At 39.2% G+C, this 18,613-nt stretch overlaps 1 protein-coding gene across 6 annotated transcripts in view; it reads right to left on the reverse strand.

Annotated features, from left to right (window-relative positions):
• Nucleotides 1-15,346: 15,346 nt before the first annotated feature.
• The window catches only part of LOC145439747 (uncharacterized), a 39,127-nt gene continuing 35,860 nt past the window's right edge, over nt 15,347-18,613 (reverse strand). For all 6 annotated transcript variants that reach the window (XM_080317364.1, XM_080317361.1, XM_080317360.1 and 3 more), the window contains 4 exons: nt 18,294-18,416; nt 17,523-17,699; nt 17,268-17,396; nt 15,347-15,513 (listed from right to left, as the gene is read on the reverse strand). In XM_080317364.1, the coding sequence (XP_080173490.1) occupies nt 15,482-15,513; nt 17,268-17,396; nt 17,523-17,699; nt 18,294-18,416 (461 nt within the window). In that variant the 3' untranslated portion in view covers nt 15,347-15,481. The remainder of the gene's footprint in view (nt 15,514-17,267; nt 17,397-17,522; nt 17,700-18,293; nt 18,417-18,613) is intronic.

Raw genomic sequence — 18,613 nt, forward strand, 5'->3', positions numbered from 1 at the left:
GTAGCGCCAAGTCGATATAATATACTGACTTTTGGAAAGGATGGACGGAGGTAGGACCAGGGCTGCATTTAAAACAAAAATTAATTTTAAACAAACATTTTTTAAAACTAGGCCCTGATTCAAAACTTGTTTTTTTTAAAGCCTTAACGTCGCGAATTTTAAATTGTGACGTGATAGTGGATTGACATTGACAATGTTGGGTGAATTTAGCTCCTTTGACGAAATATCTGTACTATTAATGTTGAACTGACTATATCGATATACGTCGGCCATATTGGATGGTAATTGTCCGTAAGCTCATATAACATGCTTTTGGAAAGTATTTACGCAATCATGGCGTAATTTTACAACTTAAAAAGCACAATTTTTTTGTAAAGGCCTTTGTTTAAAACCCTGTTTAAAACATGTTTTAAAACACCGTTTGTTTTAAATGCAACCCTATAGGTACGACAAACTGTCTGCCTTTGAGAAGATCACCCAACCAAGATATGACTCGATGTGGGCACTACTAATCCCAGTAAGTATCTGATTTCACGGGAATATCAAGTGATCCTTCTTGCTTGGTTTTGTTGAAACTATTTGTCATATCATTGATTGTTATTTTCGACAATTTGTTCCATACACTGGTTACTGTAAATATATACTCCTTGCATACTGCATAGCGGTTTCTTGTAACGTGTAGTAATTTTAAAATGGTGCGGGAAATGTGTGTAATATTATTTGAAAACTATCACGAAGCTCAAAAAATCAATTCACGGAGAATTCAAAGTCATTTGAGGATGCGACTGCATCCCCCTCTCAAGCACCACTGCTGAACATTATCATTCTGTTGCCTTAATAAAATCATTTCATGAGTAACCAAAATAATAATGACTAACATCAAGTCTCATGGTCATAGCTTATATCAACTGTCGTCCTTAAAAGAATCCAGCAGTACCGATACCGTAAGTCAATATGAACAGTGCGTTTTTGAAAAGAGCGAAATGATTGACAGTTTGGTGAAATGAGTACAGCGCCACCTACGTTCATATTGCACATATTTCGAAAATATTCACGGAAAATATTACGTTCAGACCGGAGGGCTTACGTTCGTATTGAATGATTTCGATGAATGTTTACCAGATATAAGGTTACGGAAACTCAGCATGAAGACACCCTTATAACAGCATTATCATTAGCAGTCGCTCGTGATGCTGTTAGCGCCATCGGCAGCAACTTTCCTGTTTGTGATTTCATGCTCGTACACCGAGGTGTCGATTTTTCTTATGATAAGCGTTGGCAGATGTTTTTCAAACAATGAATCATTGGCATTGCTTCGCGTGCAAAATAATTCCTTTTAAGTGAACTTTGCTGTTTGCGCCAAATGACCGCGACATAATTGACATTAGCAATCCGCCAACGCTTATCAAAAAACCGGTACCTTGGTGTACCAGTCTACAACCATTAACAAGAAAGTTGTTACGCTGCGCCGTTATCGCGCGTAACAATTTTCTTATTTGTGATATCAGACAGGTACAGCAAGGCATTGGCATTTATCACACTGATTAACACATATTTGTATAGGCAAACGAAGTAAGCGTGGTTTTGGAGATAACACATGGGCTATTTTGACTAAAATCTCACATTTTCGCTGTATGGGCTAGACCAGGGTGTTAAACGTACGGCCCGCCAGACCATTTCATCCGGTCTGCGAGGTCATTCTGTGTGTATTGAAAAATTTGGTCAGCATTTGAGTGAAAACCTCGCCTGTGCACAGCACTATAATGACAATATGTTCACTGTCATTGCGCGTGCTAGATCTTTGAAAAATTATTGTATTATATAGCAGATTTCTAATGGAAGTAAATGTCGAACAATTTTATCCACCGCATTATAATCATCTGTCGACAAGGTTGAGTTTTCACTCAACTAACCATCAGGATCAAGGTGGTGACATTGACACTGCATTATGGAGAGGCAAAGAAGTGCACACGCTGTTCAGAGTTTTCTGAGAAAATGGACCAAAGGTATTCAAAGAGGCGGAAGCGACATTTCGAATCCGTTGCATGTAAAATACATGAAGAGAAAAGTATAGATACACGACAAAGTGTTCAAATATCTCTCGTCGTACTGCTGCTTGCATTACACTGACTGAAATGGATTCAGCCCCGGTCTCCAAAGAAATCCAATGGTGAATTGATAATATAGAAATGATGAACAAAATTCCAGCGTTCTCATTTACAATATCTTATGTTTCTCACCACGAATATACGCAGGGCCAACGACGCATCACGATTGAAGCAAGGAGAACATTCAAATATTCCAACTTATATCGTCGTTAGAGACTCTGTTGTGATGGTTTACTATACTGCATTCAATCGGCCAAACATCACATTTTGCCAATTCCATTGTTTGCGAATAACAGAATAGATCCCAGATATGATCTGTGATATAATATATAATACTATTTTGCATGGCGGTTGATAATTAAAGCATTCTAGTGAAAATAAGGGTATGGATTCGGAGGTAACATTTTGGGTCATTTGACTGGTCCGGCCCGTGAGCGATCAAAACTTTTGAATCCAGCCCGCGACCCGAGTTGAGTTTGACACACCTGGGCTATAAAAGAACAGCTCAGTCGTATTATAAAGATCTGGAATTCAATCTATTTGTTATTTTTACACACTGAAGACTGTTTTAAATCAAAATACAGCAACATCAGTATATTTAGGGGTATTCGAGTTATCATAGTTGGAGATTTTCACGGAAATTTTGTACATAAAAAACTCCAGTCATATTTATAAGTATCTATAACCTAAATACTCAAATAACGTAGCATTAATTCAAACAGTTTTATGTCAACCACCTATTGGAAATTCAAAATAATCAGTTGAAACATAATATTATTTATTTATCTTCAAACCAAATTGTTTTTGGTACGATTTTCACGTTAAGCAGTTTAGTGCAGTCTCTCGAAGGTTCCAGAAATAGTCTGCCATAATATGTTCATCTCATCTGCCCTGACATCTTTCTAATTACCAAGATGATCAGGAAATTAAGCTAGATGATTGAACAGGAAGTGAGCCTAATTGCTCATGTTTGATCCAAGTTTTACCTATGTTTATACCAATTTCTGGGCCAACTGTTTGTACTTGGGTGCTTTGTGATCTTCCCAAAAGTTTTATTTACTACATCCTAAAATGGAATTCGATGTAGTGAGCTCATTTCTAAATATCAAACTGGAATCTTTCATCTGTATTCGAATCTGAGGCCCATCAAAGATACCAGCTTTAAGCTTTTCGTATTATATACTAGATATACCCACTTTGTTGGCTCAGCAGTAAATTGTCCATTTACAAGTCAAATGAGACGACACTCATGTGAGTATTGTAGTTAAGCTATTCAAGGACAGATTTGATAGCTTATACTCATCCTTTTGTTATCTTGTTTTTTGATAGAAGAAAAAAGATCCCGCATCCGGTCATGTTAATATTGATTGAACAACTGAGGACGACGTGAAGGGTTTTTCATAGTCAATTATCTAATTATGGGCGGTATAAAAGTAATTTATTACCTGCCAAGTGAAATATTTAGGGGTAAATCCAGTAATTTGGGCGTTTTGAGGGGTGTGCATATCTTTTAAACTAGAGTCAAACTGGCAACCTTGAAAACACCAGAAACGATTCCGAGATGTTATGCCAAAATTTTTCTTCATTTTGTCGACCAGTGTTATATAAATATATTTATTTATCATATATTTATATTTAATAATATTATTATATTAATAATAAGCTTTGGCAGATTGTTTGCAAAGATTTCATTGCTTATCTGGCGTGTTCTGTTTTCTTTTTGTTGAGTAAAGGAGCATCAAAATGCCACAATGGTCGCCTGAGCTCGATACAATACACATTACACATGCACATAGAAGCACAAATATATCAAAATCACTGCCTTGCTTCACATAACTTGCTGAAGATATTCAACAATTATACACGTATCTAATGACGTAAATATAGACATGATCGAAACAACCCTTGGTCACTGGTCAGCCGAAAAAAACTCTGCTGTTGGGGCTCCATATAGTGTTCAGATAAATTTTATTGGCCGATACCTTTGTGTACCAATGATTCTTAACCTTTTTTCCTCCAGCGACCCTTTTCAAAAATTGCGTAGGTCTAGCGTCCCTCTCATATTTAGGGTTATATGCGCTATATTTGGTATCGAATCAAGACCGTTACCAGAGTTGGATCAATTACATTAATTCAGTTTAATTACAATTATAATTACTCCCTTGCATGTTTCAATTAGATTACAATTACAATTACTCTGTGCTAAAATATCAAATTACAATTACAATTACTGTTAAACGTGTAATTGATTCGGTAGAGAAGTGCTCTTTGACAACCGCAGCGACGTAATTAGCAACTATCTCAAGCTATTCATGTTTCATTCATGATACGTAGAATACCCTTTAATTAAAAAAAATTGAATGTATTCGAACTATTCCTATCCATGAGCACTGAAAAATACAAACACAGAAAAAATTAATAAACGACTATTAACAACCAAAAGTTTGAGCGACAGGCAACTACTAGGAGCGAATAGGCTACAAGACAGTCAATGAAAGTGATCAAACGAATACTCAAAGCTGAGTAAGGTAAATGAAATGTAATTGGTAAGGCGCCAGCGATAAGGATGATACCGATAAGCAATGTTCCCTGTAATATTTAACGAGTCTGCGCACACTCACCAACTCACTGCGCAGACCTTTGTACAACAGTACGTAACGACTAAAAAAGGGTCATCACTTCCGATTTTTTGTGCGCAACTTAGATTTTCTGTGTGCAGAGACCGTGTCAGCACTGCGCATTTGCGTACGTTCGCAGCTTAGAGGGGACATTGCCGATAAGGTGTGTAAAATTAAAATAAATGCAAAAGTAAAGAAGCTTCTGATAACAACGAATTACAAAATTATGGTTCGCATTTACATTTTCACTTGCTCAAAAACTGTTAGACTGATGCGTTTGATGAACATTAGGGTGTGGAAAGTTTCTGACCCCAGTAAATTTGGCTGAGATCGGAGGTAAGATTGAGATAACATCGCTACAAATGTGTGATCAAGTTTGATGAAGCCGTGGTTGCAAACTTGAATTTCTTTTTGCAATTGTTGCAGCAAGCCTCGGTACTGGTCAGAGATTTAAAAAAAACTCTGAACGTGGTGTAGCAAATGATTCAGCACAGGTTTCAGATGAGTTTATTTGCTGTTCGTCCATTTTTGAAATATTAGGATTTAGTTTAGCCCATCGGTTCTAATACTTTTTTTAGACACGCCCCTCCCTTATGACAGTGATATATTTCGTGTCCCCCTTATCGTCATATCAATCACACAATGAAACCAGAATGTTAGCAATCCTAACAGCTAGTTTGATGATATGGAAGGACTGTTGATGAGATAATTCTCCAATATGAAATTCGGACTATAGACAGAGCAATAACTATGAAATGGAGGTAAATCGCGCCAAGCGCGGAAAATTATGTGAGTTTACCGGAGCTTCGCGCCGTCCCTCAGATGCTTTCACGCCTCCCAAGGGGGCGTGCCCCCCAGTTTGAGAACCAATGGTTTAGACCAGAGGTCTCAAACACGAGGCCCGCGGACCGCATGCGGCCCGCGAGAACATTTTGTGCGGCCCACGCCGGCATTTTCGAATTTCAAGTATTCGACAATATTTTCAACTGCCACATATCTTTTTTAGATATAAGAACTTTAAGTTCACCCTAAAACTACTATACAAAAGCACTGAAATCTTAACAAACTACCCTATCACATCACTTTTAAAAGCTACCATGCGGTAGAAAACCAGCTATTACGTCACATTTCTAGTTCATGATGATAAAACATGACCCGTTGATGATTCGTGACTGAAAATTGTGATATGGTTTGGTGCGACCTTTCGTAAAATTACTCGATTTCGAATTGACTGGGTAAATGATTCGAGTTGAGTCGGGTCAAACGTTTAAATCAGAGAAGGACTTGCGACTCGGAACGGTGACTTGGCAATCATATACGGATGCAACAATCTATGAAACTTTCATGGGGTATAGTAATATATCAAAAGGTCGTAGCTTGCGTTGCGTAGGGTGTATAGCTATTTAATCAGGTCAGTATGGCACCCATTGGCATTATGTGACCCCCGTGACGTATAGTTGTAACACCAGCTGTAACACCAATGAATTCATCGGCGATTGGACATTCCTATTCCAGGGGCTCTTAACCAGGGTCCATAGACCCCTTTGGGGTACGAAGCACCACACCAGGGGGTACGAGATGCATTGTGGAATTAGGCCTATATGCTGTGGAATATTTTCTTGGCTAATTCATTAAACTGGAAAATGGTCTCAGCGCTACGCGCGATTTTATGTGAATGGGCGTTCGGATTTGAATATAGGTACCATCAGAAATCGTATTGAAAATGAACAGGGGCTACGAAAAATCTTATTGAAAGCACATGGGTTACGATCGCTAAGGTTAGGAAACAATGCTATTAATATTACTATGGCTCAATAATGATTATATTTAAGTTGTTATTGATATGTTCCAAAAATAATCGACGGCAAAATATGACGCTGATTTAATTTGACTTTGGCAACGACAGTAACAATATCCCACTTATCACGACTATATCAAAGCCCTGGTTAGCTACACCGCTCAAATGCTCAGATATCAGATCAATCTCCGGTAGATTTTAACATATTCTACATAAAATAGTGGCACGTCAAAGGTCCACTAGCTCCAATATTATAACCCGACAGTTTGACGATGGTATGATGTCTATAACTCATCGTTTTAACAATTAATGCCCGGCACGAAAACAATTTTATTCAAATAGTTGAAAATATGATTTTTTTCTGTGTCAAGCGTGAATAGTACAATAGTAAGTTATATTTTCACGATGTTTGTGGAATGCCTGTCTGCAAGCTACCGTCAACTAAGGCCTACTTGGAAATTATACATTGGATATCCCTATTATTAATGCTGCGGCCCGCGACGTCATCAAAAACTAGGAAATTGGCCCGCGAGCACATTTGAGTTTGAGACCTCTGGTTTAGACTATATTGTAATTCACCAAGTTTTCTGTTGCTACTGAAGTATGGGAAACAGTTAAGCATGGCTGAAGAGGCACGCATAGAACACGAATGTAAGTAGGATAATTATTTTATGTTGTGATTGTTCGGTTTCAATAACAACCGCCATTTAACAGCTTTGGAATCCACTTTCATCAAACTAAACAAATTGGTCCTTTGTCGCCAGAAAGAATTTTTGTATAATCTTAAAATCTCACACTAGTTGTCGTTGCTTAGCTGTTCGTCCGTATTTTAGTACAATTTTTTTTTCTGTGCTGCTGCATTGTCTCGTTATATTTGTATGTTATTCCTCACGGGCACTACTTCTTCAAGTTGATTGTTGCTATATACGCTGCATTGTTGCTATGGTTGAATTTCCATTCATGTTATTTATAAATTTCCATTATGGCATCACAATTCGCCATTTGGTTTTGAATCCCTCTCTGTTCAGTTTTGCCAGATTGGCCCTTTTGGGGCCAAATTCCACAAATTTGGCCCTTTTTACAGGCAGTTGGCGCCCCAAAAATCAATTTGGCCCCTTGGCCCTTTATTTCAATATTTGGCCCTTTTTGGAAGCAGTTGAGGCATACCATCAATCTAGCTGGAATTCCAGGTGATAAGGTCTGTAGGTAATGTTGCAACGTTATTAACGTTATTAAACAATTTGGCCCTTTTTGGCCCCTCTTCCGGCGCTGTTTGGGCCTTTTTCTCAAAAGATGTCTGGCAACCCTGTCTCTGTTTTGTATCCTTTATCGTGCCGGTTGCTCTTGATAAGAGGCACGCGAAAAGTTCTTCGAGTCAATAAATATAAATTTACTGTTAAAAGCCGTGTTCAAGTCTTGTACCACCAATCAGTTCTTCGAGTCTAGATTTAGAATCAAATCACTCAGCCATATCCAATTCATTATTACTTACTTGAATAATCATATTTGAAACCTGGATATTTGACTTACACTTGACGTAGTCTCGTACCGTTCAGAAAATCGGTACTTCTACTCGTACTCAGAACCGTAACTGCCGCATCGCAAACCCTCCTTAATTGGGGCGGAAGGCGAGCTCGGAGGGGGCCCAAAATAAATAAACATAAATTGTAGACTATTTTTGGAAAGTTTGTTCGAATTGTCATCGCTCTACGAGCAATTTAATGTTTGCCAGATTTGTTGATTGTTGAATACCCGTCCCCAAGAAAAAATACGTATGATTTATAGAAATAGGCATTTCGGCGTCGGCCATTACCGCGCCAAGACGCTCCTAAACATATTAAGTTTTCGGTAATGTAACATGCGACTCCGAGAAGTGGGCCATAACGATCAGCATGCAGTTACAAAATCCTTGGCCGAAAAGGACTGCCCTTATGGTGACCGAAAACTTTGATATGTTAAATTGTCCATAGGCGCCTAGATCGCTGGCGCCAAATGTTCCTATCCTGGTAATCGGAACCCCACAAGACAAATGCCATCCCGTATGGAAAAATTATTTGCCATCAGTGAAAAAATACCAATTTGAAATCGTGTGTGTCTTTTAGTTTAGTACGTTTGGGGTGTTTCAATATCTGTTGACGTCAGACAGGAGGTCACCAAATAACGGCATGACGAAGTCATTATACCAATGGGCGAATATTAGGGATGGTGTGAACCTCTGAAAGGTTCAGGTTCGTGTGAACGCGAACCTTTTTGAAAGGTTCTGTGTGAACGCGAACGTGAACCTCATGACGTCACGTGACGTCATATTGCTAATTCCAGCCCTATCTTTTAATAAAGGTATAGCCTATATTAATGTGCACGATACCTGGCGATGACTCGGGTCACATAATGTCACGATGCTGAAGTACATATTGGCGTTTTAAACGTCGCTAAATGTATCAACTGAGTCAATCGAATGATATAATATTCCCATAAAATAAATATCTTCCGACGCTTTGCCGACAATTTCGACGAGGAATTGCCAGGGAATGTAAGCTTACATCTTAAAAGTCTAGTCCAGACCAGACAATGCATTCGGCGTCTGAATATTGCTACATTCATATGTAGCAGAGTGTAAAACAGGTTTCTATGCTTGCTACTGATATTACCCCGCAAGTTATACAGCCGTAGCCAACACCTCAATCACACGGATTTGGTTTTAATAATACAGTAAACCTGTTACATTTGAAACATCAGAAAACGATATCAATCTCCTCTATTGGTTGGATAAGCATCATTCGCTGACTACATGTAGTGTATTTCGCTCGTGATGTTGTGTGATTGCGGGTCAATACCACAGCAGAGAGTCACTAAATATTCACAACCGGAAAGCTGGATATTTCGAGCAAACTTTTGTAACAATTAAAGCAAGTAAAATTTTTGAGATTGTCAAGGGACGTGCTCGTTTTGTGTTGATTTTTTCAGCCAGCATCATGCATAGAGTTGAAATGCAATAAATTCGAACCAAAGATGTAATAATGACGTGAAAATTGTAATATATGAAAAAGGTTCACAGTGCAGAACCTACCAAGGTTCTGTTGTGAACGCGAACCTCTAAATTTCCGAGGTTCACACACAGAACGCGAACGTGAACCTCACGTTCACACCATCCCTAGCGAATATGTTTAATTATTAGTTACGGGCCATATACATTTCCCAAGACAATACCTCACTCAGCTCTACCGGTAATTCTGATTACGTGGGCAGAGAGAGGATAAAAAATTTATAGCAATCACGGATATTTTTGACCGATTCAATCATGAATCCGGATTTCGCGTCATATAGCGTGTTTTAATCGTGCCTGTAAGTTCGCCGAGCTGGTAAAGCTACAATGGAGAACAAATTGCCAAAATGGAGGACATTTGGACGTCTTTGGAGGACGTTTTCGATTTCCTGAAAAAGGAGGACAAATCCTCCTAAACGAGGACGTATGGTAACCCTACGTAACGTCGTAAGTAGATTTGTTGATTACTTCGACTGTCTCTCGTTAGTGCTTACCACGTGATAACTATTTTGTTGATAACACTGGTCAACACATATTTTTAGGCAGACAAAGTAAGAGTGGTTTTGGGGGTTCTGAAGGGCACTGATGCCGAATATGACCTTAGTTCTTTTCAAATTGGCTCGATTTTTTGAGATAATCCAAGGGGCTTTTTTGATCAAAATCTCATATTTTCGCTATATGGGCTAGATAAAAAGAATCGGCTCAGTCGTACTATAAAGTTCAGAAATTCAATCTACTTGTTATTTTGACAACACTGAAGACTGTTTTAAATCAAAATACATCAACAGAATTGGTGGTGAGATAGCGCAGTGGTATAATCCGCGGCTGCAACACCAATGGGTTGCGGGCTCGACTCCGACCGAGGTTTATCTAGGCTCCTCCTCGCCACCTCATCCGCGTAACCGGTGTCTTACAAAAAGCCTAGAAGTGGGTCGTGCTATAAGTCGGCAGTTACGGGAAAAATGAAGATTGTCGGCCTGGTGTAAATGACCATAGTAGTCGACAAACACCATGAATACCCCCAAACTACCAACCAACCAACCAACATCAACAGAATTATGTTTCGGGGTATTTACCTAAATAATCAAATAACCTTGCAATAATTGAATCAATTTTATGTCAACCACCTATTTTAAATTCAAAATAATCTGTTATAATATAATATTAATAACTTATCTTAAAGCAAAATTGTTTCTTGTACTATTTTCGGTTTTAAGCAATTTAGTGCAGTTATTCGAAAGGTTCCAGCAATAGTCTGCCATAATATGTTCGTCGCATCTGCACTGATATCTTTCTTTTGTTGTTTTGATGTATTGGTGGAACCGTTCCCCTTTCTATTCCCTTTACTCAACAATATTATCAGAAAATATATCAAGATGACTGAACAGGAATTGAGAGTTATTGCTCATGTTTGCTCCAAGGTTTCCATATGCAGATGCCAATTCTCGGACCAACTGTTTGTAGTTGAGTGCTTTGTGATCTGTATTGTTCATGCCACAGAAAGCTGAGCAACAAACGAGAAAACTGAAATTGAAAAGAATCATTGCTTAATTGTGCACATTCGATGAAATTTGGGATAACCCAAAAAGCAAAATATGATACAGAATCGCAGATCAGTCCAGAAAATGTAGATTGTAATGCAGGAAGCATAGTTTCTCTGCATGCTTACCCAGTTAAACTCGTCCTGCAAGGGTAAATCTGTCAGATATCGCCCTTTGCGTCGTCGATTTCTTGAGATTGAGAACACGGAGCATTGAATTTCCGAAATTTTTGAATTTTTTTTTAAATATAAAATATCGGCCTTCATAGGCCGATATCGATAGTCGGGAAAGCTCCAAATATCGGCCTCGATAATCGGACATGTCGATAACGGTCGACCTCTAGTATGAATGCGCCGTAGGATTCGTATGGCAACTGGAATCGCCAATGTATCGCGTCCGGGCAAATCATTAGAAGTCATCCTTCCTGTCAATAAAGGTACATGGTGTATATTCTAGACCAGGGCTCTTTAACCGGGTGTCTCGTACACCCGAGGGTGTACCATAATTTTTTAAAAGGTTTACCACTCGGATGGAGTGTACCACATCCGCATTTCAATGTACCTGTGAGTAGCTATCACAATAAATACGCAAGTTTATGTTTCAGAACAAGTTGACCCTTGACCGGATATGCAATATCGCACAATGTTCATATCATCTGTATGCAGCTTGTAAATTACATTACTCTTGTGATGTCATAAGCAAATGTTTATCTTCATAATTTCACCGTTTGTAATGGACTTATTTGTGGATTTATTGGTGGACTTAACACGTGTTCAGCTTGCGATATCTGTCTAATGATTCTCGAGGAAACGGCCGCGATAGCTCAGACATTTTGAATTGGTATTTCCAGCGACAAGCTTATAAATAGCGCAGTGTACATAATTGCAAGGAGGTAGCCAGGGGGTCTCGTGGGTCGAGTTTGAGAACCACTGTGTCAGATGGTGGACCGGTAACCTCGAGCCCTAATTAGTAGCCGTGCTCTATACGGTCCCCTATAACAGTTTACATTGGCGATACCTCTTGTTGTTAACTCCCTTCAATGTCTGGCCGTCTCGGCGAGCGGACTGTTTTCTGCTCTTTTATAATAATTACCGCCTTGACCGGCGATCGTAGAAATGCGGTATTAAAATATAGTCTTATGGCCACATATCGGTTCGTTCGAGACAGGAGCCAGGCACCTTTTTGGTCAAAGGGAGTCATATTTTCAATTGTAATTCCCAACAAGTCATAACAATCGCAATCAACTTTTAATTACACAATTGAAAGTTCTTTATATCAAGCTGGTACACAATCGATTGAATTCATCGTCTGCACCATGTTTTATGTGTTTGTTGGTCACGCTCTTGACAATAATCGCCATGTGCTAGGAAAGACTAGCACTCAAAAATCGCTCATGAAATTAAATTGAATTCTTGCTGAGTGGAAAGAATCTGGTGAAATATTGATGAAATCTCTGAACCCGAAGGCGTACCAAAGGAAAGAGACTTTCAAGCTGAGTCATGCGGATATAGTCTCTTCAATCATCTTATACGATGGGGAATATTTTGCAAATCTCTCATGCGGATATAGTCTCTTCAATCATCTTATACGATGGGGAATATTTTGCAAATCTCTCCGTTGCGCTGGAGGACCTATTTGTGGATATCATGGAATGGACATAATATGGGCAAGGTCCAGAGGTGGTCAAAGTAGTCAACAAAGCTACTCAAGTAGAAGTAGAAGTAGCCACGAAAAAAATCTACTCAAGTACGAGTAGAAGTACTTCTTCAATAAGCCACCTAAAACCAATTGAAGTAGAAGTAGAATTTACTGACTTTAAATCTACTCAAGTAAGTAAGTAGTTTTGAAAACAGTCTTCATTCATTTGCAGGGACTGACAAAAGCTGCGAATTGAGCCATGCGGAAGGTGCAGACAGCTTGATTAATATTGATGCATCCCAGGAGGTATCAATTTTCGACAGAATAAGCATTTTTTCGCATCATGGTATGCAAATTATAGTATTGATATGAAAATGCGATACTAACCCTTTGTTTACTAGAAGACCCCGTTTTAGATAATATCATGGCATGTCGCCCTATCGCATATTATAAGGCCCCAAGTTTAGGCGAAGAGGACTACGTAGAAGTTGTATCCGATACGGTTTCATCACTTTACGCGATTAGTATACGTTAATAACAAATATTGTGGATCGTAAAGGTTATATTTAGTGTAGCTTTATTTTCGGAAGAAAGAGGCTTTTATGCTTCAACATGCATGTTCTGCAGAGAAAAGAACTGAAAGTAATTAGAACTCAAAGTATGATACTCGCAATTGAAAGTGAAATACCAATACCACTTCTAAAAAGCGTAAACTATATTTCATGTCTTTTGTCCATAAAGCTCTAAAGATGATCTGCTAAAACAGGTGTAACGTTAAATAAAGCTGGATTTTCCAGATTAGCAAGACACGTAATGGGCTGCTAGATTACGATATGATTGCTAATTGCTAGATTGCGAATCGGTAGTTTCAAATCTTATGGTGAGCCATATTTACTGTGGTGAAATATTTGATATGGCGACAATGCGGTGTGAGCGGAACCAAGCAATCCGGTACCTAAATTATATTCACTGATACTTTCGTGAAAACATATTTGCCACTCCATAACTACTGTGCGCGAAGCGCAACAAAATTTTTGGGCTTTAGTTGACTTTTATGAATATTAAATGTTGGCTCTCTTGAAAACAGCCCCGAAATTCCTCAGGCTATCTTTCGTATTGGGGGATTAAACTACTTCTACTTGACAAACTGAAAATAGCGAAAAGTAAGTAAGTAGATCACAAAATATTACGAAGTAGAAGTAGAAGTAAAGAAAATCAGATCTACTTGAGTAAGTACCAGAAGTAGAGCAAAACTACTTGAGTACTTCCAAAAAGTAGAAGTACTTCGTTACAGACCACCTCTGGCAAGGTCAAGCATGCAGCTGTTCGCTATGCCACGCAGTATGCCGTGGACTCTCCTCTCAGTGATTTTGTGGTGACAAAATATTACAAGAACCACGTTCGAGCGTTCCGCGCCGTGCACTCGCGTGTACCAGATGTTGTTTTCGTCTGTAGAACATCTTGGCTAAAGAAATACAATTAAAAATATTTTAGGCAAGGGTCACGCTTTAAACTTGTTTGTTTTATATTCATTTATGTTCCCCCGATGCACAGATCGCGTTTGTATGAAACGATAATATTCCGTCTCCGATCCGGCCATTGTCGCCTAAAAGGGCATTTATTTAAAATAGGCTGCACTGACACGCCTTTGTGTGACTTATGCATCGTACCCGAGAATGTGGATCACTTCCTCCTAGTATGCCCAAAATTCGATTGGCACCGAGCATATTTGATTGATTTCTGCTTGAACTTGAAAGTTGAGTTCACCACATCTAACCTTCTCGTACGGTCAGAACTTCTCTCGCCTCTCGTTCAGTTCGTCCTCGCCAGCAATGTGTTGATTTGAGCAATTTTCTTTTCAGGTACACGATTTGCGACATGTAATACGACATTTCTGTCGTGGCGCACCAGACCGATAAGGTGACAAGCGCCACAATGTCCCATTTTCCACATTAATAATAATAATATTGATTTATGTTTTAAATGTTGCCCTACTTATAATGTGGCATGTGAATATGTTCGACATTTTCTGTCCGTCTTTTATCTACGTCGGAGTATTTCTTTTTTTTAAAGTCTCAGTTTTTGTTAGAAATGTGCTGGATAATATACGCATTTCCATTTATTCAGCATTGTTTCGCGATACCCCGTTTGTAAATGTTAATATATATTTATCGAGGCTTGCGATATCGGAAGGAGCCGAAATTAGTAGGTCGACCATATCATGAATTGTACACTGGTTGGATCTCATCGACAACTTCCTTATTTTTCTTCTTTAAGGCGGAAGTGACTTCTTCACGGTAATATGAACTGCCAAGGTTTTTTATAGCTCGTTTTGCGTTCATTGTATACATAACGTGGCGTATACCCAACGTATACCAATAGTCGGACCAGGTCTATAGTGTAGCAGGATAACTAAGAACCTAAACTAAGTGTAAAATGTATATTGTGCACTTTAGCAGTCCGGCAATTTTGAATCATATCGAGACATCACACGTTGTTATTAATAAACGTCGCAATACGAGCCGCGAAACGGACACCCTGGCCGTCGCGCATATTCGTGATCCCTCCTATGGTATGCTTCGGCAAGGTGAAACGCGACATTACAATTGTGTTTATCTATATTGCACCATAAAACAATAAAAAAAATTCAAATAAACGTTCATCGATTCATACAAGTAAGTGAACAAAACAACGAAGGCGTCCGTTTTTTCATTGCAGCGTCTGCTGTTTCACTTTCATCGAAATAGTGGGAAGTATCCGTTGCCACCTGAACATAAATAACAATTTATTAGCGCTATATTTTTGCCAGACTTTATAAATGGTAATTATAATCTGAAGACATATACAATTGATATTCTCTGGGGCGAAGCCGCTAAAGAATTCGGCTTTCTTAAGACTTGAGCATGAACACTGAGCACTGTCGCCGTGACACAGTTTCACTAATCCAGCCGGCAACTTCACCATATTTAGAAGAGCCAGTTGATCTAACGGCAATCAATTCGTGGTGCAAAATTGCTACTAGCAACACAAATCGAAGTGAGGATGTCTTCTATGTGTAGCAGGGGTTCTCAAACCTTTTAGACACGCCCCTTTGACAATAGTGGAAAATTTCGCGCCCCCTTATCGCCATATAAAAAAGAAAACTATTAAAAAGAGCAACATGAATGTTTGCGATCCCAACGCATAGTTTGATGGCATTTAAGGTTATGAATGTTGAGAGACCGCTCAAACATGAAATTCTGACTATATAAAGGGCAATAATTATCAGCTGGGGGTAAATTGCGCGGAGCGAGAAAATATTTATAGTTGAATAATATGTCAAAAATAATCATGTTCAATGGTAGCACGTGGCACCAACATATTTTAGCGATTTAGGTGTCTAATACCTTCTATTTCCGGAATTTGGCTTGGCGCAAGCGTACCTGACCAGAAGCTAAATAAAAAAAAACAATGGAGCGGCCCCCGTTCTAAGCCACTTCGATTTAAATCCTCATTTCTACGACCCAAAGAGCATTTTACACATGGCATATGACATGACCTTGTATTTCCACATGACGCTGTGTCTTACTGTGCGATCTGCACAGATGCTTGACAGACAGACCATATAAAAGCATCATAGCTAACAGCTACACGCATTCACCGGTTACTCCTAACTCAAAAACATATTTTGATCGGTACAATGTCCGGTGTCAGTAACAATCTAGCGTCGGTTTATGGATGGTACGTCGCAGCTTATGGCATTGAAAATCGTAGTATAATTCGGATTATCGCCGTTGAAAGTTTCAGCACGCAAAACTCTTTCCGAGTTCAAGGAACTTCATTTCTCTCAGACAGCTTCGCGCCCCCTTCATTAGATGCTTTCACTCCCCCAGTTCGAGAACCACTGGGGTATAAGCTATAAACTGCAAACTAAAATCTTAGCACAGGGTGCAAATCTGGTAAACGACACTCTCTGGTACATAATGTTTATGTCACACCCATTCCAATGGGTGAAAGCAAGTCGGATACACCAATTCTTATGGTAATACATCCCAGGACTGAAGAGGGTTATGTTTTCGCGCCCCATTCCATGAAGGCACCAAACGTAGGTACATGTGAACATAAACCACTGCCTCCTGGGATTAATTGATGTGTTTGACTCCTTATCACCCAGCGGAATGGTAATAGAAAGTACCGGTGGCCTGGGTGGCACACTACGCTATGGCTATAAATACACATACTATTATTACTATTATTCACCCATGTGTTTACAGTGTACGAGACATCGTATAAGATTTGTGAGTGTGACAAACTGGTAATGGGAGTGTAGAATGGATAAATGACCATCGAAACCTGCAGAACTAAACCGTGACCGCTCATGTCATATATGATTATTGCGTTGGTATTGTGAACCCTATATGAGCACAAGCACGCGTAAGATAAATTTTGTCCCCAATATTTCAAGTGCATTTCATTACTTTTTCTCGGCTGTCAATTGATATCCTTGTCGACAGCTATAATTTCAAAATACAAACCACTCACAGTATCGTTCGTAGTCGTGGCAACAGTTTCCGAATTTTATGCAGCTTTCGTGACACGCACAGGCGGCTCCGGCCGAGTAGAGACCGCATTTATTTTTGCATGAATATGGAGGAGGAGTCGTAACTATTTCTGCAAAAAAATACGCATGTTATAGTACAGTGTTGAAGAATTAGCGACAAAGCTCTATATCGATATAAGATGTTGAAGAAGTGTATATCGTTGCCAGCCAGTTAATCTAATGAGTACACATCATACCTTTGCAGTAAGGATCACTTCCGCTAAATGAGCCGCTCTCGCGACATCGTCGTTTCAAGTTCCCGACTAGTTTGTAACCCTCGTCACACTCATACGTGATAACAGACCCAACTGGATGCGTCCTTTGCTGAGGGCTATATCTTCCTTTCTCCGGAAACATAGGTACTGGGCAAGTTTCTAAACAGATTACACGACAGTGTGAAATCAGAAGTCAAGTATCATCCATACGCGATGATACGTCCAGTATATCCATACATCTATTGGACTGTATACCGCAGTGGTTCTTAACCTTTTTGCCTGCAGCACCCCCTTTCAAAAATTGTCTGGGTCTGGTGCCCAAACGCCATATTTTAAGGACGGTAGTAAAACAAGGGGTAAGAGTTCGAAGTCCAGTCGGTCTCTTCGGGTTGAGACTTCGCTGTTGGAAATAGCTTGAATCGTGCCAGAGGACCACTCGACTTATTAACGCTATGATAATTGTATGTGCTATATTCGGGATCAAATCGAGGTTGTTATAAAAACCATCGGGTACGGGCTCATACCATTAACTTTAAGATGAATGTATTCAAACAAAGCAAACCATGTTATATAACGTTCATGTAAGGTTGCGGGTCGCAACACTATACAGTATCATTCTTAATGATGCGATGAAGAAATATCCTGAAGATTTAATTTTGTTGCTCTCAACTACAAATATATTCAGAAAGTCTTTGACCAAAAAGCTTCAAAGCATCTCTAATGGCGTGTAATATCATGACAACAGAGACTTACGGCTACAAGCTCCGCTGTGTTCATCAATAGTATATCCATACACGCACTGGCAAACGGGATGCCCTTTCACGACGACACACTTTGAATTGGGTGGGCAGTCGATTAAATCACATGGGTTGATCGCTGTGCAAAGGAAATTGGACAATTTTGAATAAATATGACAATACCAGGCATTATATCACTTTTCTATCAATTCGCAATAGCACTAACTCCACACCTAAATTTAGATTGAGTAGTTGTCAATTAGAACTGGACAAATGAAGTGTTTGGCTATTGTTACGTGAGTCTGACTAATTCGATTCCAATTCGAGTATCAAGCA

This window comes from Botryllus schlosseri, chromosome 5, assembly GCF_051294905.1.
Source record: "Botryllus schlosseri isolate E-star chromosome 5, Bs_hap1, whole genome shotgun sequence".
NCBI lineage: Eukaryota > Metazoa > Chordata > Ascidiacea > Stolidobranchia > Styelidae > Botryllus > Botryllus schlosseri.